General features: G+C 63.7%; 4 protein-coding genes across 8 annotated transcripts; all 4 read right to left on the reverse strand.

Annotated features, from left to right (window-relative positions):
* Positions 1 to 3094: 3094 nt before the first annotated feature.
* On the reverse strand, positions 3095 to 6162 carry LOC309583218 (lysosomal acid glucosylceramidase-like). Its single transcript, XM_082298792.1, has 10 exons — positions 5938 to 6162; positions 5456 to 5647; positions 5235 to 5381; positions 5013 to 5146; positions 4761 to 4933; positions 4423 to 4660; positions 4062 to 4286; positions 3786 to 3949; positions 3516 to 3641; positions 3095 to 3414 (listed from the first exon to the last, which is right to left on the reverse strand). Exons 1-10 carry the CDS (start codon positions 6002 to 6004, stop codon positions 3312 to 3314), a joined length of 1569 nt encoding a protein of 522 aa, XP_082154918.1. The 5' UTR covers positions 6005 to 6162; the 3' UTR covers positions 3095 to 3311.
* Positions 6163 to 7284: 1122 nt separating this feature from the next.
* On the reverse strand, positions 7285 to 11996 carry ENTREP3 (endosomal transmembrane epsin interactor 3; the record flags this gene model as incomplete). Its single annotated transcript, XM_082298778.1, has 12 exons — positions 7285 to 7455; positions 8051 to 8313; positions 8670 to 8735; positions 8975 to 9547; positions 9644 to 9728; positions 9808 to 9907; positions 10006 to 10166; positions 10353 to 10460; positions 10555 to 10680; positions 10861 to 10971; positions 11123 to 11179; positions 11778 to 11996. The coding sequence occupies 12 exons, from the start codon at positions 11994 to 11996 to the stop codon at positions 7285 to 7287; spliced, it is 2040 nt and encodes a 679-aa protein (XP_082154904.1).
* Positions 11997 to 12837: 841 nt separating this feature from the next.
* On the reverse strand, positions 12838 to 15857 carry SCAMP3 (secretory carrier membrane protein 3). The gene is made up of 8 exons (XM_082298795.1): positions 15690 to 15857; positions 15453 to 15572; positions 15245 to 15365; positions 15037 to 15165; positions 14726 to 14885; positions 14459 to 14560; positions 14260 to 14377; positions 12838 to 14149 (listed from the first exon to the last, which is right to left on the reverse strand). Exons 1-8 carry the CDS (start codon positions 15804 to 15806, stop codon positions 14003 to 14005), a joined length of 1014 nt encoding a protein of 337 aa, XP_082154921.1. The 5' UTR covers positions 15807 to 15857; the 3' UTR covers positions 12838 to 14002.
* Positions 15858 to 17509: 1652 nt separating this feature from the next.
* Positions 17510 to 27737, reverse strand: CLK2 (CDC like kinase 2). Of its 5 annotated transcripts, none has more exons than XM_082298782.1 (13): positions 27604 to 27737; positions 25557 to 25726; positions 23817 to 24051; positions 22044 to 22137; positions 21631 to 21697; positions 21219 to 21335; positions 20834 to 21000; positions 20330 to 20424; positions 19910 to 20039; positions 19108 to 19190; positions 18813 to 18892; positions 18527 to 18617; positions 17510 to 18188 (listed from the first exon to the last, which is right to left on the reverse strand). In XM_082298782.1, exons 2-13 carry the CDS (start codon positions 25724 to 25726, stop codon positions 18006 to 18008), a joined length of 1512 nt encoding a protein of 503 aa, XP_082154908.1. In that variant the 5' UTR covers positions 27604 to 27737; the 3' UTR covers positions 17510 to 18005. The 5 variants fall into 5 exon arrangements, with proteins under 5 accessions (XP_082154908.1, XP_082154907.1, XP_082154906.1 ...); XM_082298781.1 differs by having other exon boundaries at positions 22044 to 22140; XM_082298780.1 differs by lacking the exons at positions 25557 to 25726; positions 27604 to 27737 and having other exon boundaries at positions 23817 to 24628.
* Between the last annotated feature and the right edge of the window lie 182 nt (positions 27738 to 27919).

Genomic DNA, 27919 nt, shown 5'->3' on the forward strand with positions numbered 1-27919 from the left:
CGGGAGCTGGGGCCGTTGCCATTCCCTGCCCAAGCCTTTGGCATCACTGACCCCAACTCAGCACATGCTGGGGAAGGCGGCAGCAGCGACAGCAGTGACAGCAAGCGGGCAATACCCCAGCTCCTGGACAAGCAGGGCTGCAACTCTGGCTGTCAACAACAGCAGCCGGACCCTCAAAGGGGACCCTGCTGTCCCAACACCGTGCCAGGAGCAAAGCCCAGCTCCGCTGCTCCAGGAGCGCTCCCTGCTCCTCCAAGAGTGACCCTCCAGCCCAGCGAGCCAAGGCTGAACTGGGCCAGCTCCCCTGGGCACACAGACCCTACCTGGTCCCATCTCCCAGGATGTTCCCACTCCCCTGAACATGTACCCATCACTGCGGGGACATCCTCAGCATCTCCACACAGGGGTAGCCCAGGGAATGGAGAGTGCCCAGATCCCAGCCACAGTTCCCAGCCACGGCTCCGCTGGCCTGGAGCATCAATCACCAGGTCAGGGCTCCCCTGCACAGGGTTAAATTGCTCCGTTAGCTTTCCCTCCGTGGGTGGAGCAGCACCTCATGAGTAATTTTCTCCGTTTCTGGCGTATCAGATGCAGCTCTGGGGCAATTCAATTCATCAAAGTCCCTCCTACCTCCAGCACTGCCCTGCTGTGGGCCCTGCCATGGTTCCACACCCCTGCTGGGAGCTGAGCCATGGGACACCCGGGCCAGCAGCCACTGGGGCTGGGGCAGATGGAGCCAGGTAGCCCCTGGTTGTATCTCATGGGGCAAACAGGTGCCCCAGGAGGAAGCTCCTGTCCCTGTCCCGCTGCACCAGGGATCTCCCACCTCCAAGTGTGATTAAGGAGTCATCAGACTGCTACACCCTGGCTAATGAACTCCAATTCTGGGGAGGGATTAATAGCTCCTAAGGCAGTCAGCCACTCCAAGCTCACTTCCAGCCATCCAGGATGCCCTCGCTCACCCTTTCCTATTCCAAGGTCCAGTTCTTCCTGCCCCCCATCAGACACAGCCCCCCAGCTGGCTCAGGTCCCACAGCTCCTGGAAGCAAAACACTGCGGAGGCTGCTGGAGCTCATCCCTATCAACAGCAGCTGATAAGAGCATCCTGCTGAGCAGGAAAAGTGAGACCCAGGGGCCAGGCAACGCCTCACTTGGAGCCGCTGGCACAGCAGATACTGGGCAGCCCCACCAAGCCCCCCAAAGCCGCTTCTTGCAGCCAACCTCCGAATATGGGGAGATCGTGGGGGTCGCAGGGGCCTCGTGGCATCGTGTGACCGCCCTTTGCAGTGCACAGGTGGGTTCGTTCCAGGATGGGGTCAAGGATGTGGGGTCAAAGGAGCTGTTGGAGGAGCCGGGGGTGAATTTTGTCCCTAAGCCAGGACAGTGTGGATGGGGACTCAGGGGACACGGAGATGGGCTGAGTCACTTTTATGGGGATCACCACTCCGTAAACATCGATGCCAAAGAGCCTCAGTGCAGCATCACAGAAACTCCTTCCCACCAGTGAGACCCCGGCCCGGAGCACGTGGGGACACAGTCCTTAGGGTGATCACCAGCTCCAGGCCAGCTGCTGCGGGACCCCAGCAGCCCCCAGCCACTGTGAGCTCCAAACAAGCCAAGGCTTTGCACAAGAATTAATGAGCCAAGCCCAGCGACGTCGGAGGATTCGCCCCCGCTACGTTTATCCCAGAGCCAGTCCGTCCTTCAGCACGGAGCCGAGCGCAGGGACGAGGGCACGTGGACCAGGGTGATTCAGCATCCGGCCACCAGCTGTTAGCACCAGGACAGGTAAGTCAGAAGCAGGTGGAGGAGCAGCCCTGCACCGGGAGTGGGGTGCTGGGAGCGGGGTGCTGGGAGTGGGACTCGCTGATCCTGGAGAAACATTTCCCTCTTGTGGCCAAACACAAACAGCCTCGGGGCAGGAGCAGGGTGCTCTCCCCAGGACTCTGGCAGCACCTCCCGGAGTTGCGGGGTCCCAGGAGCGGGGGGTCCCTGTGGCACCATGGCGTGCCAGTGTCCCAGGGTGACACTGTCACTCACTGACCACGCCTGGGCTGTGCTCAGCCCACGCAGCATCGGGGCTGTCAGTCCTGACAGCACCCCCGGGCACATCCCGCCTGCGCGGATCAGCCCAGGGGCCCGGCCACCCTCCTCGCCCTGAAATCGTGACTTCCCTGCCCTAATCTCCTGCCCCCACGCCCTGCCAGCTCCCTCCTTCCTTCCTGGGTGCGCCCACACTCAGCACCCACTCCCGGTCCTGTCCCCACTTGCTCAAGCCACCCCAGCTCTGTGGTGGCCACTGAGCCCCTGGCACACCCCCACCCTCCTCACCGCAGTGGGGACCCCTCGGCTCAATCCCCACGGGGAACAGCAGGGTCCAGGCAGGGCTGCTGCAGCCTGATCAGCCTCCCTGTCCCAGAAAAGCCCCAGGTGCAGCTGGCACTGCCCTGACCTCAGCCAGAGCTGGCTGGGACCCTGAGACCCCATGCTGCGATGCTCCTGGAGCTGGCTCTGCGTCCAGCCCCGGCCTCAGGGGCCTTGGTCTGGGAAAGACATGACCCACACAGCCCCTGGCCTGACATCAGGCTGCAAGTGGCCCCAGCTTGGCAGGAAAAGCACAGAAAGCTAAAGCCTGGCCACAGCCCCTGCTCACCCCTTGCATCAAGGGGGGTGTCCAAGTGCTTTGTCCCTGCTCCTGATGCAGCACCCAGAGCATCTGCATTCCAGGTGAACCCTGAGCTACTTGCTAGGTCCTAAAACCTGTCCCCAAAAGCAGCAGGAGCACACCCGGGCTCTGCTCAGCCCCAGCCAGGCAGCACATGCTTGGAACTGGGAGCAGACTCATGCCCAGAGCATCTCTCAGCAGGGCGAGCCCCACGGGGAGCTGAGGTGGGCAGAGGGGCAGGGCATGGGCAGGGACAGGGGCTGCCCCACGCTGTTCCAGGTGCTCTGCGCTGCTTGCCAGGCTCCAGCAGGCTCCATGCCGGGGTGGCACCCAGCCACAGTGCCCAGGAGCAGGGGAGGGACCCGGACGTTTCTCTTCCAGCCGCAGACATCAAGGCAGCATCCGTGTTTAATGTCAGAACAGCAGAACACAGCGTTCACAGCCTGTGGAGTCTCCACCCTGAGGGGCACCGGTGCCCCCGGCCCTCCTGCACATGCACGGTGTCCCCGGCCCAGCTCTCGGCTCCGCCACGGCCCCGGGGAGCCGCTTCCCCCGCGCGCCCCGGCCCGAGCCCGCGGGCAGCTGGGGCTGCGCCTCCGGCCCGGCTGCGTCCGGCCCCTGGCCGGCCACGGGCGTCTCGGCCCCCTCACTGCCGCCGCCACAGGTAGGTCTGGATGGAGTTGGCCGGAGCCACGGCTGCGATGAGGCCGACGGTGTCCGCCAGCCCGAAGGTGATGTCCTGAGGGGAGCTGGGAGGAGAGAGCAGGGGGGTCAGACCTGCAGCACCTGCTAGGGCACAGGGCCCAGGGGGATGGGGTCCCACGCAGCAGGGCCGGGCTGCATCGCTCACCGGTTCAGAACCACCACCACCACAGCCCCGTCGGGCCGCAGGAACGCCGTGTACTCCAGCGCTGTCTTCTTGGACTCTTTGGAGGCGGCGAGCCCCACGCGCTGGGAGCCCTCGGGGATGAATTTACTGAACAGACAAACAAGAAGCAACCCCAGGGAGGGAGTCAGATGCCAGGAGAGCTCCTCACAAGCCAAACTTGCCTTGCTCCTCTCAGGACAAGCAGCTGCTGGAGCCCAGGCAGCTCAGCACGTGTTGTGGGCCCCAACCCACCTGAAGTGCCCCATGTGGTAGAACATGGGCTGCTTGTAGAAGATGCCTTCGCTGCTGTCCACGATGACGGGGCTGTCCACATAGTTCTTGACCCAGTTGGGGCCCCCCTCCAGATCCAGGGCCAGATTCCAGTCAGTCCAGCCGGCCACAAAATGGTTCAGATTCTGCAACAGGACAGCTCAGACACCTGCCCAAGGAGTGGGAGGCTGAGGGAGGAGGGAGCACACTGGCAGCCCTCCCCAGGGCTGAGCGCACAGGGAGACACAGGGCCCTCACCGTCAGGATGCTGTGGCTGTACTGGTTCCCCCGCTCCCAGCAGCCCAGGATCACATCCCGCTCCCAGAAATGGGCCCCAATGGACGCCTCCGTGGCCAGGATAAAGTAGTCAGGGAAGAGCTCATGAGTGGGCAACACTGTGTCCTGTATGGGGCCGATGAAGTCCAGGTACCAGTGGATGCCGATGCCGTGGACGTAGCGAGCTGCCTTCTCATCCTCCAGGACCTGGCAGAGAGACGAATCAGTCCCACGGGGCAGAGCCAGAGGCCCAGCCCTCCACAGGAGGGAGCAGCCAAGCCCCCCAGAGGGACAGGGGCTCTGCTCTGGGCCACCATGCTGGCACATCCCCTGCCGCGCTCACCACTTTGGCCCAGTGCGGGAGGTGCAGCCGGTTGTCGTCCAGGATGATGAGCTGGATGTGGCGGTGGGAGCTGTTGGCCAGCGCTGGGCCCAGGTCCTGAGCGATGAAGTCCCGCTGCTGCTCGGCCGTGAAGCCCAGGCACTGGAAGGGGTAGTTGTTGATCAGCCCGGCCGTGGGCTCGTTCTCTGCTGTCACCGCCCAGAAGGTCAGGTTGTGCTTGGCGTATTCATCCAGGAACCTGGCGTGGGGGGCAGGGGTGAGCCATGAGGAGTCCCCAGTGCCACCACTGAGGGTCCCTCAGGTATCGCCCCCGTCCCCCTGCCCCAGCCGCTCCTCACCGTATGAAGTAGTTGGCCCAGGTCTTGTGGTACCTGTCCCCTGCCTGCCCCTTCAGTGTCCCCTTCCCCACGTAGGACTCGCTGGTCTTCAGCCAGGTGGGGGAGGTCCAGGGGCTGGCATACAGGGACAGCGGCCGCTTGCTCATGGCTGAGGCTCGGTGAAGGAGGGGGATCTGCAGGAGGAGGTGGAGGGGCCGACTCAGCCCAGCCCCTGTGACCCTCCATCCCACCCTGCTCCCTCCCACTGCTTGCCTTCAGCTTCGTGTCCTCGTCTCGCAGGCTGAAGTGGGTGAGCTCGTAGTCGTAGGGGATGTCATCGTAGGTGTAGGCGTGGAGGGAGAAGTCGCAGCTGGCCATGGGCAGCCGGATGAGGTTGTACTCCAGCCCTGCCAGGCACAATGGGACATGAGGTCTCCAAGGCCTGCCGGCAGCCATGGCCCCGTCACCATCCCACCCGTCTCCCCAATGTCCCACCTTCCTCAGAGAAGTACGAGCGCAGCAGGTGATCCTGCGCTCTATCCGGCAGGGATAAGATGTTGATGGCAGCCGCGTCGGTGATGGAACCACCAAAACCCTTCACCCTCTGGAACCGCTGCGTCGTGTCCAGGGTGAGGACAACATCTGCAGGGAGGGGAGCCCAGCGTGACGGTGCGTTGCAGCAGGGTGCATCCCATCCCTGCCACCCGCGGCGCTACCTGGGGCAGAGAGGCTGCGCTGGAAGCTCCCCTCGCTCCGCTCCAGCCGCTTGCCGGACTTGCTGCTCTCGTACTTGGCGTAGGAGCCGATGGCCGGCAGGACCAGGGGGTCCAGCGTGTCGCAGTACGTGGCGTTGCAGACGCAGACCATGGCATCACGGCCGAAGTACTTGGGGCTGCAGGGCCGGGCGCCTGGGGGGCACGGGAGGGTGGTGGCGGCAGCCTCGGGGACGTGTCCCTGCCAGCTCTCCCGCCTGCCCCGGGGTGACACCGCTGCCCCCGTGCTCCACACCCCAGCACCTCCCGGGCACCGAGCTCCACGCTGCCCCGGACGCCCAGACAGCTCCCGAGCATCCCGGACCACGAATTCCCAGGACGTTCCCTCTCCCTCCCCTCCCATTCCGGTCCACCGAGCGCCCCAGGCCGCCCGAGGACCCCCGTCCCCTCCACCCACCGGGTACCCCCGGGCTCCCCTCTCTCACCTGCGGCCCGGTTCACGGCCAGCAGCACCAGCAGCAGCCGCCAGCACAGGGCACCGACGGCCCCCATGGCCCCGCCGCTCCCGGTGCGCTCGGAGCCGGACCGGCAGCACCGGGTCCGCCGCCGGCCTCGCCTTTAAGGGCGCCCGGGCAGCCCGTCCCGCCCACACCCGGTACAGGAGCGGCACCGACTCTGGGCGGGCCTGGCCCCGGCCCTTCCCCCGCGCCGGTACCGGAACCGCGAACCGGGGGAACCGCACGGGCCGCTTCCCCCTCCCCCCCTCCCCGGGAGGCGCAGGCTGTCCCGGTCCCGGTTCCCGTTCCGGTCCGGTTCCGGTCCCGGTCCGCGCCCCCGCTGCCTCCCCGCGCCCCGACGGCACCGGCCACCCCGTCCCGCGGAGCCGCCACGGGGAAACCGGGACCCGGCACCCCGTGACCGGTCAGCTGACTGACCGCCCCGCCCCGCCCCGCCCGCTGTGACACCGGCCCCGTGGGCGGCGGCGACCACCTTTATTCGGTCTCTAGCGAGGGGCAGTGACCGCGGGACCGGCCCCGCAGCGCGGCCCGGGCGCAGCCGGGCGGGGAGGGGAGGAACGGGCACGGCCAGCGCGGGGCACCGGGACCGGCACCGGACGGGGCGGGGCGGAGGGGCTGGAGAGGAGACAGGCATAGCCAGCTCAGGGTACAGGGCAAGGGACAGGCATGGCAGTTCCGGGATACGGGCACACTGGCACAGAGGACCAGGGACCAGGCCAGCACAAGGGACAGGTCGGGGGACAGGCACAGGGTGTAGGCACGGCTGGCACAGGGGACCGAGGATCAACCCAGCGTAGCCAGCCAAAAGAACAAGGCAGAGGACGGGCACGGCCAGTGCAGGGGACAGGGCAGGGGACAGGTATGGCTGTCCCAGGGCACAGGCACGACTGGCACAGGGGACAGACACGGCCATGCCAGGGTACAGGCACGGCTGGCACAGGGGACACAGTATGGCCAGTGTGTGGGTCAGGCACAGCCAGAACATGGGACAGGGCAGGGGACAGGCGTGGCCATCCCAGGGAATAGGCACAGCTGGCACAAGGGACAGGGCAAGGGACAGGCATGTCCAGAACAAGGGATAGGGCAAGGAACAGGCATAGCCATCCCAGACAGGGCAGGGGACAGGCACGGCCGTCCCGACCCCCAGCAGACACCCCAGGGGACCAGCCCCTCGCCCCAGCCCCACTTGGGGAAGGGGCCCAGCAGAGCCCACCGGGGCAGCAGCAATGTCCGAGCAATGTCCAGGGCTGAGCCCAGAGTGGGACCCCCTCTCCACAGCGGGGCACCGGGGGGGTCCCTGTGGAGGCCGTGTCCTCAGAGCGCGCTCTCCTTGCAGGCCCCGCTGAGGCTCCGGGGGCGGCTGCGCTCCAGCCGGCGCGCGGACAGGAGCCGGCGCAGGGACGAGGTGGAGCTCAGGTCCCCGCAGCTCTGCAGGTGGATTCCTTCATGGGGCCGCTCTGCGCCCGGCCAGGCACTCCAGGGAACCTGCAACCCATGGGGAGAGGCTGCAGCCACAGGGGTGGCAGCCCTGCCAGAGACACCCCTGCCCGAGACACCCCTGCCCGCACTCACCCCTCTGTGCTCAACCCTCCACGCTCCAGTGCAGCCAGGTGGCACATGGGGCAGGAGGACAGAGGTGACAGGGATGGCAGAGGCGTGCATCATGCGCCCACACTGGCATTTGGGACAGGCTCATTCCCGTCAAGGCCTCCCAGGCTGCGCAAGGTCTCCAGCGTCCCATAAAGCCGAGTTGCCGGGATGTCCCAGCAACTGCCTCCAGGTGCAGTGACTCAGGGGCAAAGCCAAAGCCATTGCAACAGGCACGATTTTCCCACCCGTGGCTCCAGTGGGGATCAAGGAAAAGGAGCTGCCCCCCAGGAAGGGCTGGGCGAGGGCAGTGCTGCAGGAAGAAGGCTCTGCCTGCAGCCAGGGTGCCAACACCGTGGGGGTGTGGCAGGGGAGGGGAAGCTGTGGAAGGGCCAGGGTGGAGGTGCTGATGGGGACAGAAGGGAGGGAGAGTGTGGATGGGAGTTCTCTGGGAAGGAAGAGTTGCCCATCCCCTGTGGCTTCCAGGACCCACCTGTTTGTGCCCGTGGAAGCTGTGCCCAGACACCTCCATGCCAGCTGCCGGGCTGCGCTTGGGTCTCTGCAGGAACCTGGCCACCAGCCCACGGGTGCCCCGGTAGCCCTTGAGGTCCCCCAGGGAGCGGGTGGTTGTCTTTGACAGCTGCTGCGGCACCTTCTTGCAGGGTGGCAGCTTGTTCTTCCCCACCGAGCCGGCCCGGAGCAGCGGCGGGGAGTCACAGTGGGAACGGTGGAGCAGGCAGGCCTCAGAGCACAGCCCTGCGGAGGGAGCACGGTCAGACACAGGGACTACTCTGACAGGGCTGTGCTCATCATCAGGCACAGGACATGGCTCTGACAGACCCAGGACACTGCTCGGATGGATCCATCCCCACCATCAGACCCAGGACACCGCTCTGACAGACCCATCCCCACGGTCAGACTCCAGGACACTGCTCCCAGGAGATCTATCCCCACAGGCCTGGGGTCCTGCTGTCTCCCATCCCCAGTCAGCAGGAGAGGTCCCACTGTTGATCCCCATTGTCCCAGCCCCAGCAGGGTGAGCTCAGTCCCCAGAGGGCTACAGACACCCCCCCAAGTCCCCTTTCTATCCCAATACATCCCAGTGCCCTGACCTGTATCAGCGGAGGAATCGGACACGGTGTCCTCCAGTGCTTTGGTATAAAGTACTTCCCTGAAATCTGCTGGAGCAGAGAGGACCCTCAGGCTTCAGCAGCTGTGCAGACCCCAGGCAGCACAACCCCCCAGCACCCCCCTGCTCCCAGCCCAGCAGACCTCCCCTGCTCCCCCGATCCTCCCCAGACTGGCTCTAATCCCATCTGGCCACAGAAAAACACAGCCAAACCCTGCGGCACATCCCGGCTGCACCGCACGGACGCTGCCACGCGCCCATCCCGCCCCGGCCGTCACTGTCACCTACCAGCATGGCCAGCCATCGGGACGCCGGGGTCACTGTGTGACCTCAGGAGCGGGCGCGGGGCCAGCCCCGGGGCCGGGGACGAGGGGCAGGAGGTCTCGCTGTTACGCCGGGGGCGGCCGGCACCAGGGTCCGTGGAGCGGCCACCCCCGCGCCCCTGCAGCGAGGAGCCCTTGTCCTTGAGCCGCACCTCGGGGAAGCAGGGCCCGGCGCAGCGCGCCAGCCCGGCCAGCCGGTTGCAGCTGTGGGTGACGGCTCCCCCCACCAGGATGCCGTCGTGGCCAGGCTCCGCGGTGGAGCAGGAATAGGATCTCTCGCCCCGCACGCGGGGCTGCGGCATCTCCTCGAAGGGGCCCTGCAAGCCCAGCGTGGGGCTGCGCGCATGGTGGCTGCACTGCACGCAGTCCACGCTCAGGCAATAATCGGCGCGGCTGCGCTGGATGGAGCGGAACAGGACGTAGTCGACGGAGCGCATGGAGCCCTGCAGCTCCAGGAGGCACGAGTCCTCCGAGGGGCTGCTGTCCCCGGGGATGTCCATGATCTCGGACATGATCAGGGACCCGCTGTCCATGGACACTGCAAGGAGCAGAGGGGCACCACTGAAGAGCTGCCGGGAAGAGCCGGACCTGCTATGGCCCGTCTCCCGTTCCCGGTGCTGGGGGCGACACTCACCTTCTCCGCTGAGCACGATGGAGGGGACGCGGTCGCAGGTACAGGCGTGGGAGCCGTCTGTCAGCTGCGAGTCGAACAGGGTGGCCTGTGGGACAACACAGGGCTCAGCTGAGCAGGAACCCACCCTGCCTGGCCTCCCCTGCCCACGGCGCCACGGCCCCCACCTGGCTGTCTCCCCGCAGCCCCATCACAGTCTCATAGGATGGAGGGAAGTCGGTTGGGTAGAGGGGCACGGGGCTGTCCATGGAGCCGTTGTAGGTGATGCTGCAGAGGCAAGAGCAGAAAAGCCACACTGGGTGGGACAAGCCCAGCCTGGGAGCACATGGGCCCCCTGCTCTACCAGCCTCGCTCCCAGCTGGTACCTCTGCGCGTCCGTCTCAGAGCTGCAGGTGTACTCAGGGGGGTAATAGGGGGGCGGTGGCACTGGGGGCACAAACTCCTCGAAGTCCATCATGCTCTGCAGAAAGGTGTCAGGTGGGGACGTGCACTCCAATGTCACAGAGCTCGAGCGCTGTGGGACCAGCTGCAGGGAGAGGCGAGAAGGGAGAGCTGAGACCCCCTGCCCAGAGATCCCGCAAGGAATGTGCATCCTGGGCTTCAGTCTGCAGCTGGCTGGGGTTGGGTCCTGCCCTGGCACCCCAGGGCCCATCCCAGCCTGGGAGCGCTGCTCCCCAGCCCCGTCTGCTCCTGAGCCAGAGCTGGGACTCACCACGTGGACGATGTCGAGGGAGAAGATCTGGATGCAGCACACGACAGCAGAGAGCGTGCAGACAATGGTGGAGAAGATGGTCAAGCCGCAGACGCTGAAGAGGAGATCCTGGGGAGCAGTGGGGTGAGCTGCAGAGCCCGCAGAGCATGGCCGGGTGTGCGGCCGCTTCCCAGGGAGCCCTTGTATCCCCCTGGTCCTCCACCTTGAGTGCCACACGGATGCTCCGGCAGTTGGGGTTGGGGAACATGGTCAGCATCTCGCTCTGCTGGCTGCAGGAGGCGGGCGGGGGCTCCGAGCGGGCCTGGCAGCAGACACACGAGTCCCTCTCCTGGGGACAGGAAACACTGTGAGGAAGCTCTGGATGCCACGCTGTCCCCTGAGAGCCGCCAGCACATCCCACCACCAGACCCCAGCTCCGCAGCTCCCGGTGTCCCCAGAGCCCCGCAGCCAAGGACGAGCTGTTCGTGGAGGCCCGGGGGGCGCTGGGGCTGCCTCCGCTCAGCCTCACCCTCTCGCAGGCCTCCAGGGTCTTCACCAGCTGCGCGTTCTGGCAGGACAGGATGGAGCCGGCGAGGCTCAGCATGACGCCCAGCACCGAGAGCAGCGTGAAGAAGGCGATCTGCAGCGGGAGGAGAGGGGCTGCCGGCTGTGCAGGGCTGCGGAGCGGGGAGCCGGCACAGGCGGCTGCGCATCCGGGGGCATGAGGGGCTGCTCGGCCTCCCCAGCCTGGACTCCGCCGCCTGCGGAAGGGTGTCCCCCCCAACACCTACCACCAGGGTGAGCGGCCGCTTCCAGGAGATGATGCCCACGAGCCCGGACAGTGCCAGCTGCAGATGCACAAGCCCCGGGGTGAGCACAGGGAGGAAGCTCTGCTGGGCAGTGGGGCCCCGAGCAGCCCAGGCCCACGGGCAGAGCCCCCCAATCCCTGCAGGCCTGGAGCCAGCCCAGGAGCAGCAGGGCTGTAGGAGCAGCCCTGGCGCCACAAGGTGGGAGAAACTGCTGATTCAGGGCCTGGGGACTGCGGGCTGCTCTGGCTGGGCAGCAAACCCAGGCCAGGATCCGTGCTGCAGGGTCACCGTGGGGGACCCCGGGTCCTGCCCTCACCTCAATGCACAGCAGACGGAGCAGAGGCTCCACTGCTGCCCGGTCCCTGCCCTGCCGTCACTGTGGTGCCCCCACACCCCTCCCTGCCCGTGGCTGCAAACCTCAACGCACACCCCGGACAGCCCCCGCACCGCTCGGGGGTCCCCATCTCTCACAGAGCCACCCTGGGGGAGCCCTTGGGATTCTCCCACAATGCACCGCGGCAGCCACGAGCAGAGGGTGGGGGAGCAGCGGGGCTGCCCTCCCCTGGGACCGGCGGCAAGCTCGGCCCCCGGGGAGCAGCGCAGCCCCCTCCCCTCGCCGCCCCGGCCCCGCACTCACCGAGAAGCCGGCCCAGGACGGGCAGGAGTGACGGATTTTGGTGGAGGGCGTGATAGCGGCCGCCACCAGGCTGAAGGTGACGATGAGGACGCCCAGGATGGCTTGGACGAGACCCAGGACCAGCAGGACCTGCAGCCAGGTGCGCTGAAGGCGGAGGTGGGTGAGGCTGCGGGAGCTGCGGCCGGTCAGCGAGCGGCTGGAGTCGGTGGGGGAGGGCATGGCCGCGGCGGGCGGCGGCTCGGGGCCGGCCCCGGAGCCCCGGGGCAGCCGGCGGCACCGCGCCAGGACCGCGGGGAGCGGGAGCAACCGCTCTGCGGGAACGGGCCGAGCTCCACCTTTCGCCTCCCGGAGGATGCTGACGGCGGCTCTTCACTGCCCCGGGCGGGGGGGCTCGGGCAGCGCCCACGGCCACGCGGGGCCAGGGCCACCAGAAGCTCCGCGGAGAACAGAACCGGCCTCACCGGTTCCTGCGCACCCAGGCCGGGGCCGGCCTAGAGCCGCCGGCCGGAGACGGACCGCCGCCTCCTCCCTGAACGTCGGTGGAGCGCCGGGCCCCCGCCGGGGGATCATCCCGCCCCGCGGGGTCCGAGAGCCGCCGCCCGGGACGCCGCCCCCGGGGCAGCGCCAGCAGGCGGGAGCCGCGGTCCGGACCGGAGCATCCTCCGCGGGCGGCGGGCGCAGGGCCGGGTCCCGCCGCCGGGTCGATGCCGGGAGGGGCGGGAGGCTACCGGCGGTTCGTCGGCCCCGCGCCCCGCAGCCCCGGCGCCGCGAGGAGCGGCGGGCGGGGACGCTGGGCCGGCGGGAGGCTGCGGCCGAGCATCGCCGCCGCCGCGCCCTCCGGGATGCCCGGGGCCGCGACTGGAGGCGGGCGGCGGAGCGCCGGGAGCTGCGGGGACGGTCCCGCACGCCGGAGGCTGCTCGGCCGCGCCCGCCCCGGGGCCGCCCCTGTGCGGCACGACGGGAGCTGTAGTCCACCCACACCACCCCCGGGAGCTGCGACACCAGCACCGGCCCCGCCGCTCCCCCCAGTCCCGGTCGGCGCACGGAGGTTGCAAAGGAACAGAGTGAAACTTCATTTATTCCTTAAATAAACGGGGAGGCGGTCGGGGAACAGCACACGGGGAGCAGCGAAGGAGGCGGGGAGCCCCAGAGGAGCCCTCGCCGCAGCGGGACGGGGAGGGCACCGGCCCCCACAGCCAAAGGCACAAAGCCTCTCGCCAGCCCCGGAGCTGCAGGGACAAACCGGGAGCATCTGAGAGGAGATGGGGCAAAGCAGAATGCATGAGACCTGTCCTGGGGATCGCCAGGGACACTGGGACAGGGGACAGAGGGCAGGTAAGGGGGATGCGGGGCTGCGCAGGGGAACTGGCTCAGCCCCTGAGGAGGGTGAAGGCCCTGGGTGAAGGGTGCTGGGGGGAGCAAGGGGTCACAGTCCTCAAAGCAGGTGGGGAGGGGGACGGGAGGAGCTGTTCATCCCTCCCTGGAGGCGAGGGGGGAGCCATGTAAACACCAGGGCTGCTCCCCAGCACCCAGCCTGGCTTTGGGGTCCACATGGGCTAAAGGCAGGATCCCCATAGGCAGCAGCTGCCCGAGCGCTGCCCATCCCTGCCCTGCTCTCCTCATCCCTGTGCCTGGAGAGAGGGAGAGGACGGGGAAAGGGACAGGACAAAAGGACCAGACACCCTGGGGACAGCACCAGCCCCATCCTCATCTCACTGAAGCAAGCCCCAGGAGGAAGAGGGGGATGATGTTCTCGGCAGAGCATGGGGGTCCCTGGGCACACAGGGAGCAGGGGGCCCTCCACACCCCAGGGCACACAAGCGTCATCACCAGGTGGGGAAACAGGAGAGCACAAGGAAGGCAAGTGACCGTTCCAGTCCCTGGAAGCAGCATTCCAACCATCTGGAGGAGGCTCCTGCCCCCAGCAGCTGGTGCTGGAAGGGAGGGCGATGGCAGGCTCAGGGCTCGGCCGCAGCACTTCCCACCCTGCTCCCCCCAGTCTGCTGAGGGGAGGGGACCAGCACAAACCAGAACAGCCTCTGTCCGTGAGGAAAGGGGGTTAAGAGCAGCAGACGATTCAGGCACCAGCACTTCCAAGCTGGGATGAGGCAGCCTCTGACAGCTGATGCAGACGCACGGGGATCCAGTGAAAGTGCAACTTGGATTTCCTCTTCCTCGGGAAGAGCCCACGTGCGCCAGGGAGGCAGAGCTGGGCACACGCGCGGCTACGGCGCACGGAAGGCGTTGGTGGCCGCGCCCGCAGCGGCGTTGGCCGCGGCCGTGCGCACGGCCTGGTTGGAAAAGACCCCGGCCGCAAACTCCTCCTGAGCCTTCTGGAAGCTGGCGCCCGTCCGGCGGTACAGAGAGTGGATCTGGAGGGCAGGAGCAGGCTGAGGGTCAGGGCTGGGGCTCCAGGCCCCTCATAAACGGAGCTGTGATGGCCCAAACCTCCCCCAAAGGGAGGGCTCTGATCCTAACCCACCTTTTTCAGCATAATGATCCCCAACACAGCCACTGCCGTGAAGGACAAGGACACCAGGATCATCATCACAGCCACGGCTGTGTTAGTCCGCAGTGCTATCAGGCTCAGGATCCAGCCACTGCAAAACAAGAGGCTGTTGCCCCCAGGTTCCCTCTTCTCCACCCACCTCTTGCCTTTCCTGAGTCAGCTCATGGCTCACCTGAATCCCCAGTTTGGGATGCCAATGGCCTGCAGCACATACATCACATTCTGGGCGAAGAAGACGAAGAAGAAGACAAAGAAGTTGAAGGAACTGTCGCTCCTGAGAGGAAGAGATGGGCGAGGTTAGGCCACAGAAAAGAGCTCTCAGACATTCCTTAAAGCAGGAGGCAGGGGGGAAACAGGGAGCTCGGGGTGGAACCACCGCATCCCGCAGAGCCAGAGGCCCCCAGGAGCTGGAGCAGATACCCACGGCTCAGGGACACACCTGAAAGCTTTGTACATGGGCCGATACCAGCAGACGAAGGAACAGGGCGTGTAGAGCAGAGCCCAGAGGATGGAGAGGCCGAACCCAGAACCAGATGAGGGGTCCACACAGAACCAGGCGAGCGAGGACAGGAAGTTCAGGAAGAGAGCAATGGTGCTGGCTGAGGGAGAGGACAGCACTCAGGAGCCCGAGCCAGGCTCCCCAACCCCCTTGACCACCTGTTCATCCCAATTTCCCCAGAGCAGCAGCACAGGACACTTGTTCTGCCACCTCCTCCCAAGGTCTGCCCCGAGATTCCCCTGGAGACTCACCCATCCAGAGGTAGTACATGGTCGTAACAGTCTTCTGGAAGTCAGCAGGGATCTCCACGGGGATGTCCTGGTAGAAGCAGGGCTTCACGGGGCAGAAGGACGGCAGCGGGGGCCAGTTGTTGAGCCTCGCTGCAGACGGAAGGGGGTGAGGAGGAGCGAGGCGGGGTCCGAGGGGGTCCCGTCCCTCCCCAGCCCCGCAGCCACTCACTCTGGGAACCGCCGAGGGCCGCGTTCTGCAGCTCCCGCTCCCGCCGGTCCAGCTCCTCCGCTTTCCGGTTGAGCTCCTCCTGCCGCTTCAGCAGCTCCGCCGTGGCAGCGGCGGCCGAGGCCTGCGGAGGGGGGGACACAAACCCTGGGCTGCCGCCGGGGCCCGCGTCCCCCCTGCCCGCCCGGCCTGGCGGCGCCTCCCCCCGTACCTGCGAACCGTAGGAGCCGTAGTTGCGGGGCTCGGTGGGACTCGCCTTCCGCGGGGGCTGCGCGGCCGCCGCTACCGGGGGCGGCGGGGCTACCGAAGGGGTCTGGAACGGCGGCGGCGGCTGCAGGGGAAGAGGAGAGCGGTGAGACTGCGCCGGCAGCAGGGAGGGCTCCGGTGGCCAGGAAGAAGCTTCGGTGCCCGGGCAGGCCCCGGTCTGCGGGCAGGCCCCGCCGCTCACCGCGTCGCTCTCGAAGGGGTTGTAGCCATCCAGCACAGGGCCGGGCCCGGCCTGCAGCACCGCGGGGTCCTGGAAGGGGTTGTCCGGGAGCACCGCGGGGCCGCCGCGCTGGGCCATGGCCGGACCGGGACCGGGAGCGCGCTGGACCCGCGGGACCGGGGCCGCCGCCGCCGCCGCCAAGCCCCGCCCCTCCCCGCCGCTGATTGGTCCAGTCGCGCCGTGACGTCATTTGGGAGACCCCGCCGCAGGGGGCCGCTGCGCACGCGCGGGTGGGGCGCGCACGTGACGCGGCCACGTGGCCCGGGGTCACGTGCGGCGCATCCCCCCCCGCGCCCTCCCCCCGTTTTCTCCCGGGACCCCGGGACGGGCCCCGTCGCCCCCGGTTGTCCCCATGGTGCCGGGTCCCCGCCCTGCTGGACCTACCGGGGCAGCGGCCTCTCCTGCGGGTCCCCCCGAGACCTCACCTCCGGCCGCCGGTCCGGCTCCCTCCTCTCACCGGGGCGGCCTCGGTGCCGTTCGCCTGCTGCCCGCGCAGCCCCCCCAGGCGTTATCCCGCGGGTCCCGGGGGCCACCCCAGCAGCTGTCACCGAGCCGGCCGGCGCCGAGTCCGACCCCCAGGGAGGGACTCGCGGCACGACGAGCACTTGGGGAATTTCACTTTTGTCTCCTGGACCGGTTATTTATAGGAATCCCCAAATCCATCCACTCCAGCTGCCCGCGGACTGCATACTGACCCCGTCCCGATCAGGGATTCCTCAGCATCCCGGGAGCAGGACATGCAGCCGTCCCTGCCCTCGGTCCCCTCCCAGCTCTCGGTGCTCAGCAGACTGCTAAAAAGACTCTTTAGCCTCTGAACAGGCCGAGAGTGACACACGAATCCCACAGGTGAGCTCCCACCTCAACACAAGCTTGGAGCTGCTCCAGGCAGAGGTAGGCGCTGTGGGTTTGGGTTTTGGACACCAGCATGAGATTGTTATTTTTTTGAAGTCTAAGCCAGACCACAGGTGTGATTTGGTCAATTTAATTCTCATCCAACCTCAGTGCAGGGCTGGGCACACGGGCAGGGGGACAGGATCTGCTGCCGCAGGAGGCAGGTGAGGGCTCCCAGCCCAAGCTCGGTAAGTCGGGATCACAAGCCCACGGCGATCCCTCACTGTCACTCTTGCTGAGACTCCCCCACACTCACTCCAGGTGAAACCAGACCTTTCCCTTCCCTTCCACACAGTGAGAGCCCACCAGGGCCAGGAGAGCCTGGCAGAGCCTGATGGTGCCACCGCAGAGGGTTAAGCAGAGCACATCTGTCTCCCACACCCCAGTGAGGCTCTCCCGCCTGCCATCGGCTGTGGAACAGCCCCACCAATGCCCAGGGAACAGTCCAAACCAAGGCCCAGCCTCCCTGCAGAGCTGGGAAGAGCCAAAAAGACAGAGAGAGCCCTGGGGTGGGTGTAGGACAGCTGGATGTGGGCTCCTGACACCCCTCTTCCAACAGCCACCACCAGCAGCCAGTGCTCCACCCTACCTAAGGCTGAGAGGTTTCTTGGGGTAAGGGAACACCTGAGGGCCCTGCTGTCCTTCTGCCTCCCACGCCAACACCGCACCCAGGGCATGAGGAAAGGGCCAGCCCCTGGTTTTCTGACGCCCATACCAGCATCGACTCAGGTCCAGCTGCAGCCCTGAGGGCTAAAAGCAGCTCCTACTCAGTGTAGGCTTGGGAGGAATGGTGCAGGTGGATAGAGCTGGTTTCCTGGACCACAAAGTTCCTTTCATCCCTCTCCTTCCCCCCACACAGCACAGCAGAACAGCCCCAGGATCAGCTGCTGTCAGGCCAAACCCAGACCAGGTGCTTTATTCACTTCATATTTATTTTTCACAAAGACTGTACAAAATTCTTATAAAACTCTGGTGTGGGGATGGGCTATGACATTGATCCAAAAAATAATTCCCATGCAGTCCCACCAGTTCCATAACTTACAAGGAAACAGATAAGCTACAGAGAGCTGCGAGTCCTGGAGTATTTACACCGAGGAGGGCAGGAACAGGAGACAAAGCAACACGTGACGAGAGGTATTTACAGCACGGACACACAGGCCCCCTCACCTCACGAGAACGGCAGCAGCGACAGCAGGTCAGGCCCGTGGTGCTCCGAGGCCGACAGAGAATCTGGGCTATTTACAGTATCTCACATATTAACAGCTTTACAAACGTGTCCAGGAAGTTCATCTCATGTATAAAAAAAAAAAGCACCAAGTGTCTGAATAGAAATCACACAGGCCTCCACGGGGGCTAGAATCCGAGGGCTGGCTGGCACCTGTGGCGTCACCGGCTGATGTCCCGGCTCGAGTCCCACATTTTCGTGCTGGGCTCCATGCCCAGCATGTCAAAGAAGGGGTGCTTGAGGGCCTCAGCCAGGGTGACACGCTTGGACGGCTCGTACTCCAGCATGCTCTCGATGAGGTCGAACAGGCGGTGATGGTCCTCGGCCTCCGAAGTCAGGTATCGCTGTGAGGTACAGGGGGAAGGTCAGGCCCAAGGAGGCTACACCCTGTCCTGGGATGTTCCCTGGGCTGACAGGCTAAGCTGGGGGAAGGCTGGTTTGTTCAGGACCTGAACTCTGTGCTCCTCTCCCCAGAACTGACGGATTTTCACACACCCTCCCTTCCCCAGGCACTTCCTGAGCTCTCCGTGCCCTCCTTGTGCTCCACTTCAGATTAAACTCAGGCTGCTGCAGCTTCCCTATGCCTGGCACAGCCAAGGCTGCCTCAGAAAGTCGCCGGTCTGACCCTTCTGCTGGCCCAAGCTTGCCCAGAGGGGGAATCAGAAGGGCCAAGCTGCCTTACCCGCAGTGGTTTGCAGTTCTCCCGGACGTAGCGTCCAGCTGAGGTGTTCTCGTCCCAGTCCAGGCGGCCGTGGTAGAAATATTTCTGTTTCCTGTCAGAGTAACAGGGGGGAGCAGGTTACACCTGAGCACAACACACCCTGCAGCAGCAGCAAGGTGCCAGCCCCAGTGGGACACAGCCAGCTGGCTCAGCAGGCAGTTCCGAAGTGGGATCCCTCAGGGAGAACCACTGCCCATGGAGCAGAGGAGGGCTGGCAAACCTGCAGTGCCCAGCTGGCCTCACTCACCTTGTCTTCCGGACCATCCGAGAAGGAATTGGCCCCAAGATCCTCTCCATCATGGCCAGGTGCTCCCGGTTGTCGTGTGTCTGAGGGAGAGAAAATGTAAAGGGAAGGCATGGAATAGATGCCAGTGGTTCTGCCTCCAGCCCTGGGTATTCCCCCACCCAGAACCCCTTCCTGGCCAACGCCTCGGGTGTCCCTACAAGACACAGGCCTATCAGTCCCAGGGCCTCTGGGCTGTGCTGGAAGCAGCCAGCATCCTCTCACCACTTGGGAAGTAGCCACACAACACAGTTCTCACCTGGAAAAGGGTGAAACCCACGTAATACTCAAAGATGATGCAGCCAATACTCCACACATCACAGGGCTGGCTCCAGCCAAGCTCTGAAAAACAATGTTGTTTAAATAAATGATCCAGTTACAACCCAAGGGTCCAAATCCCTCTTCCTTTTAAAAATAAGTAACTGAAAAAAACACATCCCAGTCCAGCCAGGCTCCTGGTGCTCTGCTGGCAATTCACTGCCCAGATGGCAGCAATGCCAACACACCAGCTAATAATCATGGAATCATCAAAGTTGGAAAAGACCTTCAAGATCACCAGCTCCAACCTGTGACCAATCCACACCTTGTCACCCAGGCCAGGACACTGAGTGCCAGATCGAGTCATTCCTTGGACACCTCCAGGGATGGGGACTCCAACACCTCCCCGGGCAGCCCCTTCCAATTCCTGACCACCCTTTCCAGGAAGAAATTCCTCCTGATGTCCAACCCTGGCACAACTTGAGACCATTTCTTCTTCCCCGTCCCTCATTCCCTGCGAGCAGAACCCGACCCCACCCCATCAGGAAGTTGTGGAGAGTGGGAAGGTCCCCCCTCAACCTCCTTTTCTCCAGGCAGAACAACCCCAGAATGACAGGACCGTAACCACGGCCTTCCCAGGAAACAGCACTGCAGAGCTGGTAAATAAAGCACTTCCCACCTCCCAGGGCAAATCCAGGACAGCTCCTGAATGATGTGGAAGCCCAACACTGGCCAGCCCAGTGGGCAGCACTCAGTGCCCCCAAGGGGCACACCTGCCTTGGCAGAGACCCAGTGGCACGTACCCAGGATGACTTCAGGGGCCCGGTAGTGCCTGGTGGAGACAATGGTGCTGTGATGTTCGTGGTCAAACGTGGCGCTGCCAAAGTCCACCACCCTGATGGCCGTGCTCTTCACGCTGCGCTCGTCCCGCTTCTGCACGGGGAGAACGGGATCTGTCACCTGTGAGCTCCAGCCCCTTCCTTACAGAGCTGAGGGCACCACGGGAGGGGAAAGCTTCGGCAGCCCCACAGCTCAGCCCCAAACAAGCTCCCACCACCAGCCTGGGGTCACCATGGCTCACTTAGCGCTGCCTGAGCACTGGCAGATCATGCAAAGCCCTGAAGGCATGGAGCCCACATCCCCTGGGGCTCTGTCTGACTCCTCTGGTAAGGTCAGGGACATCAAGAATCCAAGAGGAGACCCAACTCGAGGCAGTGTGTTACCTTTTCCAGGTTGTAGGAGAGCTCGTAGTCAGAGTTCACGAAGAGGATGTTCTCGGGCTTGAGGTCAGTGTGGGTGAGTTTATTGTCGTGCAGAACTGAGGGAGCAAAAAGAATCGGGGTGAGGGGACAGACGCAGAGCAAGGCTGCACCCCACAAAAAGCCATCACTGGTTCAGTTTGCTCATCCTGGCACCAGTTTAGCCCACGTTTCAACCTGGGTGTGAACAGCCAGGCAAAGCCCAGGCCACGATGCTTCAGTAGAAGCACAAAGATTTACTGTATTGATCGCCAGAAGGTGCAGGGGGGTGAATGCTGGAGTGCTCTGAGCTACTGCCAGCCCACAAGCATCAGAAAATGAAGAGGATTCATTCCCAGAGGGGCAGGAAGGCTCAGGCTCAGAACCACAGCAAAAACTTGTTGCTCTGGGCCACCAGTTGCAGAACTGCAACCTGCTCAGCTCCCCAGGTCAGCCCAGAGCAGGGGGAGAGCAGCAGGGAACACTTACACTTCACAGCCTGGCACACCTGGAAGGCCATGTGCCGTACTTGGTGGATGGGGTAAGGCAGGTAGTTGTTATCCTTCAGGAAATCGAAGGTACTGAGCCCCAGCAGCTCGAAGGAGATGCACATGTGGCCGTGGTAGTCAAACCAGTCAAACATCCTGACACAGAGACTGACAGAAACATTCCAATTGGGAACAGCTCTGCAGGCACCACTCAGCTGTGTCACCCCTGCGCCAGGCTCCTCCTTTCCCTGCTCAGTCTGTATCCCACAGCAAGCCAAGATGCCTCCAAAACCATCTAGGACCACATTCAACCACACACCACCAAGCACCTCTTCCACCCCAGCCCTGGAACCGGCCCCTCCTGCTGAACACCAGGGCACACTCACTTCGTGTTCTCAGGATCCTTCTCATTGATTTTCTCCAGCACGTTGATTTCCAGTCGAGCAGCCTCTTTGTATTTCTCTACGTTTTTAATGATTTTCAGAGCAACACGTGCACCACCCCTGTGGGAGAAACAGGAAGAAAGCACAAGGTGAGCCCTGTGAAAGGGACCTTCTGACCAGCCTCCCCACCCTTGCTCGAGCAGGTTATTATTAAGGGGTGTCCACCAAGGCTGTGCCCTTTCCCCTGCTACAAAACAGCCCAGAAGCTTCCCCCAGCACATGGGCAACACGAGAGGGTGAGTGCCCGGAGCAGCAGGGGCTACTGGAAACCAAGAGACTGATTTTCACCCCCAGGCTCCCACATGATGCTCAAAATGCTCTGTTGCCAGCTGTGGTCTCTCCTGTTCCCACGTACCTCCGGTGATCCATGCACTGCACCACTCTGCCGAACGTGCCTTCCCCCAAGGTGCTGATAATCTCATCTGGGAGGGAGAGAAGGAGAGGGAAGGAGCTGAGAGAGGGAGCAGGACCTGGCTGCAGCGATACACAGGGCAGAGGAGAATGCATTGCAACACCTAACCTGCACACAGCTGGAGAGACCGGAGCAGCGGAAGGCTGACACCGGCTGCACAAGGCAGCTGCCCTAATTCCCTGGCACTTCAGTAACAATACACAATATAAACGTAGCTTTAACAAAAGGGGAAGGAAAAGGAGAGGGTTTCTGTTTAATAAACAATGAAAATAAAATGAAACAGAAAGATAAGACAGATCTGCGACTGCGATGGGAGCTTAACTAGAGAGCTAAATTATGTTACGATTTGGCTGTACATCTTTCTTGTAGCCAGTCGCCGACGCGATAGATCAGATGCCCCTCGTCGTCGTCCTCCACACTCTTGGCCCTTCTGCTGCTCTGTCGACTCCGCTGCTGGCCCAGGCAGACAGGGAATTCATCATTCACCAATCAGATTTTCAAACCAGCGCAGCAGCCAGCGTCACGCATTGGTTGGTTTGGAAATTCACATGGTTGTTTGAGGAGGGGTTGCAGGAGGAGATTCCCAGCCAATTCATACGGCACAGAGGAATATATAACGATAGGGATATTGCAAGGGAACATGTCAAGATACAACACACTAGCTCAGAAAAGAAAAAAACAGTTTGCTTTTCGTTGTAGCAAAAAAAAAAAAGGAAAAAAAAGAAAAAAAAAAGAAAAAAAAAAAGAAAAAAAAGAACCTACAAACAGCCCCAACCCGAACCAGTGCGACAGCAGAGCTGTCAGAGTGAGGGAGCCGAGGGGCATGGAAGGGGCCGGCTGCTCTCGCTCCCACGGGGGCTCAGAGAGGAACAGCACTGGCCTTCGGGTCCTGGGGACTGCCTGAGCACGCCGAGGGCCAGAGGCCACGGGGAGGGGCTCCCAGCAGCCCCACGGCCACCGCAGAGCAAGGGCAGCAGGAGTCAGGTGCCGGGAGGTCCTGCACAAGCCCAGGCTGCCCCCACAGGCACCCCCATCCCACTCCAATAACCGCCCACACAGCTTCCCCCAGCCCCGACACTCAGGGAAAGATGAATTCCGAGATTTCAGAAGCAGCTCTAGATACAACGATCCATCCAAAACCAAAAGTTTGCAGTGACTGCCTGGGGAAAGACGGACACCTCCTAGACCCTCCCCCAAAGAAGCTGATCCTGGAAGGACTAACTTCCAGAAGAGAAGCAGAGCCCAACAGGGAACAGGGACAGCCTGGGATGAGGCAGATAAGAGGTTTATGCCACAGAAGAGAAAATTCCTGCCTTCGGTTCCTTGGCTAAGTATCCCCACACCTGGGAGCAACCAGCCAGCAGACTTGGGACCCAAATCCAGCCCCCAATCCCCTCCCTGGACACAGAGCCAGAACAGACCAGACAACACTGAGAGCTCCACACACAGAGCAGAGAACATGTCTGGGGTCTAACAGAAGTGGAAGGTGAACAGCAGAACAGACAAGAAGAGAAAGCCAGGGATGCTGCCAGGAAGAGCCTGGGATGGTTCTGCCTCCACCTGAACTGAGTGGTCCAAAAGCTCTGCTCCTCCGCAAAGCCCCTCACATGACACCCCACGTCAGCTGGGCCCACCCAGGAGGATCCTGCTCTGGAGCAGGTTCTAACCCTCAGAGCCAGGGGCTTCCTGCCACAGCCTGAAACAGAGACCACAGGGGCAAGCCACCTGTCACAGGCTCTCTGGGACTGGGACCAGCTGAGCGCTGGCTGTTTGAGCCTTGCACAAATCCTGCCTGGCTGGGGCTCCTGCACAGCTCTCCACGAGCATCACCGAACGGGAGGAGCTGCAGCACCACCCTGGGGACCCGCCAGCCTCGCGGGGCACTCCTGTCCTCCCACCTGCGCGGGCAACACTGACAGAGGGTCTGAGCCACCCGCGCCCAGCTGGCACAGGGCAGCACCGGCCATGGCGCACAGGGACGCGGGCAGGAACACTCTGCACCAAAAGTTCTCTAACACACAGTTCAAGCCGAGTCTGAGAGAGCGTTAGAAAGTGAGTTTTCTACTTACCCAGCTCAGCACCTGGGAGAGAAAGGTTACAGGGCAGGCGCAGCACAGCAGGATACTCACCGATGAGGAGCGGCTAAAGGACCGGCTGCGGCGCCGCCTCCGCCTGTGCTTACGCCGGCTGCTTTTGCAGCTCCGGTAGCTGCCCTCGCGGTCCCGGGAGCGCCGGTACTCGTAGGAATGTCGGTACTCGGGCTCGTAGTAGGCGTCGCCCCGCTCGCGGCTGTAGTCGTTGCGCCGGTAGCTGTCACAGTAACGCCGGTCGTAGGCCCTCCGGTCTGCAGAGTGGTCGTCGTAGCTGGGCAGGGGGATGCGGAGGGGAACGTTGAAGGGTCGGAACGGACTTAAAGATCCGCACCTCTCACTAGACCAGATCACCTTGTCCAACCTGGCCTTGAATGCTGACAGGGTCGGGGCATCCACAGCCAACCTGTGCCAGTGTCTCACCACCCTCACAGGGAAAAATTTCTTCCTAATGTCTAACCTAAATTTTCTCTCTTTCAGTTTGTACCCATTGCTCTTTGCCCTATCCCTACAGTTCCTCATGGAGGGTCCCTCTCCAGCTTCTTTGTAGGCCCCTTTTTAAATACTGGAAGGTGCTGTGAGGTCTTCACAAAACCTTCTCTTCTCCAGGCTGGAGAACTCTCCCAGCCCCAATTCTCTCAGCCTGTCTCCATAGGGAAGGTGTTCCAGTCCTCTTAACAACTTCCTGGCCTCCTCTGGCCTTGTTCCAACAGTTCAATGTCCTTGTTATGTTGGGAACACCAAAACCTTGCAGCGCTCCAGGTGTCTCACAAAAGCACGGCAGAGGGGATACACTCAGTGCTGGCAGCTCCAGGGACAGTGGCAGCTGAGGGGTGGGAGCACAAGGCAAGGGGCCATGAACTGCCAACCCTTTGCACAACAACGGGGACAGGGACCTGTGTCCCAGCCAGGTGAAGGACACTCAGGGACACTTGGAGATGAGGACCCCGGATCTTCCCGTGCTGAGATTGTGAAGGGATAAAAGCTCAGCGGGTCCTTTGTTCAGGATCCCTCCCTGGAGGCACCAGCTAGAGCTGTTATTTTGTTATTGCAACAAGATTAAATTAATTTTAAGGATTGAGATGTCTGAGACTCTGCTGTGGGAAACCAGGGCTGAGCCAGTACGGAAACTGGTCTGACTGGGAGTGTGGGGTGTGCAGGGAGTCAAACAGGGCACCCACTGGATCATTGAAGCCACCGCTGCGAAGGGGCCTCGGTCCCAGCTCAGGTGGTGGAGTGGCACTGCCAGAGGGGCTCCTGGGTGGTCGGACAGGGAAGCTTCCCTAGAGGGGAGTGGAGGGCGTTTGGTGACAAGCACTGCCCAGGCTGTGACAGCTCAGAGCAGGCCAAGGTCACACAGAACCTGGGTGAGTATGGATGACTAGGCCATGATTAAGGGACATGGAGCATCTCTCTTAATGAGCTGTTGGAGGCGGGCCCGGTTAGTCTGGAGAAGAAAAGACTTGAAAGGAAATGTCATTATTGCATATTAATATCTCCAAGGCAGGTGTCACGATAGTACCAGACTCTTTTCAGTGGTGCCCAGTGACAGGATGGGCAGCAATGGCCATAAACTAAAACACACCACGTTCTACCTCAACACGAGGAAGAAGTTCTTCCCATGGAGGGTGGCAGAGCACTGGAACAGCTGCCCAGGGCGAGCACGGGGTCTCCCTCACTGGAGACATCCCAAATCCACCTGGATGTGTCCCCAGAGCTCCCTCCCAACCCAACACCACCGTGACTCTGTACAACAGAGCAGGTCTGAGCCCCCCTCACCTCCGGGATCGGACGTGGTAGCTGTCCTCCCGCCGGTGCCGCCGGTCCCGCTCGCTGCTGCTCGACCGCGACCGCGTCCGCCGCCGCTTGTGCTTGCGGCTCCGGTAGCGCTCGTGGTAACTGCCGCGGCTGCTGCGCTCCGACGAGCGGTACCTTCGGGAGTGCGGCATCTGCGGGGACAGCGGGGACCCTGTGAGACACCCCTGGGGACAGCAGGGACCGCCCCAACAGCTGCACGGGACAGGAGCAGGGAGGCCACCAGCAGCGCGTGTGAGCGAGCCGAGGGATCTGAGAGAGAGGGGAGGAACCTCTGAGAGATCCCAGAGCCCCACAGGGCAGGATGAGACCACCCACAGGGGCTGTGCTTGCCCCTTGGTTCTCTTTCCCAGGTTCATATCCCTTTTTCACACCCATCTCTACTGTCACAGCTCCAGGAACAGCTTTTGCACCTTCTCTCTTTAAGCTCCCTGGGAAGGTGGGAAGCAGCACCACGGAGAACTGAGGGAAGGTGAAATGAAGCCCTGGATATCACCAAAGTCCCTGTGCACCAGTAATGGACACCCAGAGAGCAGCTCCTCAAGAGATGCCTCAGGTTTACTGCCAAGCAAGGGACATCTACACTTGGAGGGGACACAAGGGTGGGGAAGGGTCTGGGGGGGGGGCCACACGAGGTGCAGCTGGGGGTACTTGGTCTGTTCAGCTGGGACTGAGGGGAGATCTCAGGGGCTGCAGCTTCCTCAGGAGGGGCAGCTCCAATCTCTGCTCTCCGTGACCAGCGACAAGACCCGAGGGAACGGCTGGAGCTGTGTCAGGGGAGGTTTGGGTTGGGTATCAGGGAAAGGTTCTTCCCCCAGAGGGTGCTGGGCACTGCCCAGGCTCCCCAGGGAACGGGCACGGCCCCGGAGCTGCCAGAGCTCCAGGAGCGTTTGGACAATGTTCTCAGGGATGCACAGGGTAGGATTCATGGGATGTCCTGTGCAGGGCCAGAAGTGGGGCTTGATGATCCTTGTGGATCCCTTCCAGCTCAGGAGATCTGTGATACACATCCTCTGCCCATGGGGATTCGCCCAGGAGCAAACCTACCCTTCCCAATGGACTTTAACAGAGCCCTGCAGACCCTCAGCTCTGCCTCTCTGGGGGAACACAAGCCAAGAAGATCCTGAGGTGAGATGGCACAGCGGGTACAGACCCTCAGACCCTGCCAAGCCGTGCTGCACAGCTCTCACACGCTCCCCACGCGTATTTTTGTTTCAAGCACGAATCATAAAATCGTGGAATGTTAAGGGCTGGGAGGGACCTTAAAGCTCACTCAGTTCCAACCCCTGCCATGTGCAGGGGCGCCTTCCACTAGCCCAGGCTGCTCCAAGACCCGTCCAGCCTGGCTTTAAACACCCCAGGGATGGGGCAGCCACAGCTTCTCTGGGCAATCTGTGCCAGGGCCGGAATAGAAGCCGGAGCTCCCTTTGCCCAAAGAGCTCCCGCGGCAATTTCCCCCATCCAAAATGCCCCCGGCTGCGTCCCCGTCCCCGCCCTGCGCTGACATCACCGGCAGGGCTTGGACAGGCCGAACCGGCCCCGGCGATGGGGTGACCCGGGGGCACGGGCTCGGTACCCCCTGCACGGGGGGGCTCTGCCCGGGGCTCCCCCCGAACCTCGCCGTTTCCAGCCGCTGACTGAAGGGAGAGCGAAGGCGGCGTTGGCGGCCCGCCAAGCCCCGTCTCCGTGGAACGGGCACCGGGGAGTTCCGCAGCGGGGCTGGAACCGGTTTGGAGACGGTGATGGCGGCCGCGCCGGGCGGGGCCTCCGCCGTGCAGGGCCGGAAGCACCGGGACACCGGGAGAGATCGGCCGAGGGCGAGGTGGCCTCGGCGATGAGGCCTCGACCCGATCTCCCCGGGCCATCCGGCCCCGCCGCCCCCGCGGGAACACCCAGGCCGCCGATTCCCACCGCGGCCCCGCCGGGACCCACAGGCCGGGCCCGCCCCGCGCCGCCCTCACCGGCCGCGGCCTACCCACCCCGCCCCGCCCCGCCGCGCCCCGCGCCGCACCGTCCTCGCAGCCAGCCCGGTGCGCTTGTCCCACAGGAAATCCGTGATGGCGGCCGTGGGCCCCCGGGCCCCGCTCCAGCTCCCGCCGCCGCCGCCGCCGCCGATCCGGGTCCTGCCAGCCCGCGGGGCCGCGCACGCACGTAGGCGCGCACGCACGTACGCACGTAGGCGCGCGGAGCTGCGTCACACCGGGTGGGGCCGACGGGGCGGGGCTAGACCCGAGGGGCGTGGCCGACGGAGGCGCGTCCCGCCCAGCTCCCTGCCTAAGCCCCGCCCCTTTCCGGGCCACACCGGCAGGAACCGGGCGAGACCGAGG

The sequence above is a fragment of the Coloeus monedula genome (assembly GCF_965178545.1).
Source record: "Coloeus monedula genome assembly, chromosome: 29".
Classification (NCBI taxonomy): domain Eukaryota; kingdom Metazoa; phylum Chordata; class Aves; order Passeriformes; family Corvidae; genus Coloeus; species Coloeus monedula.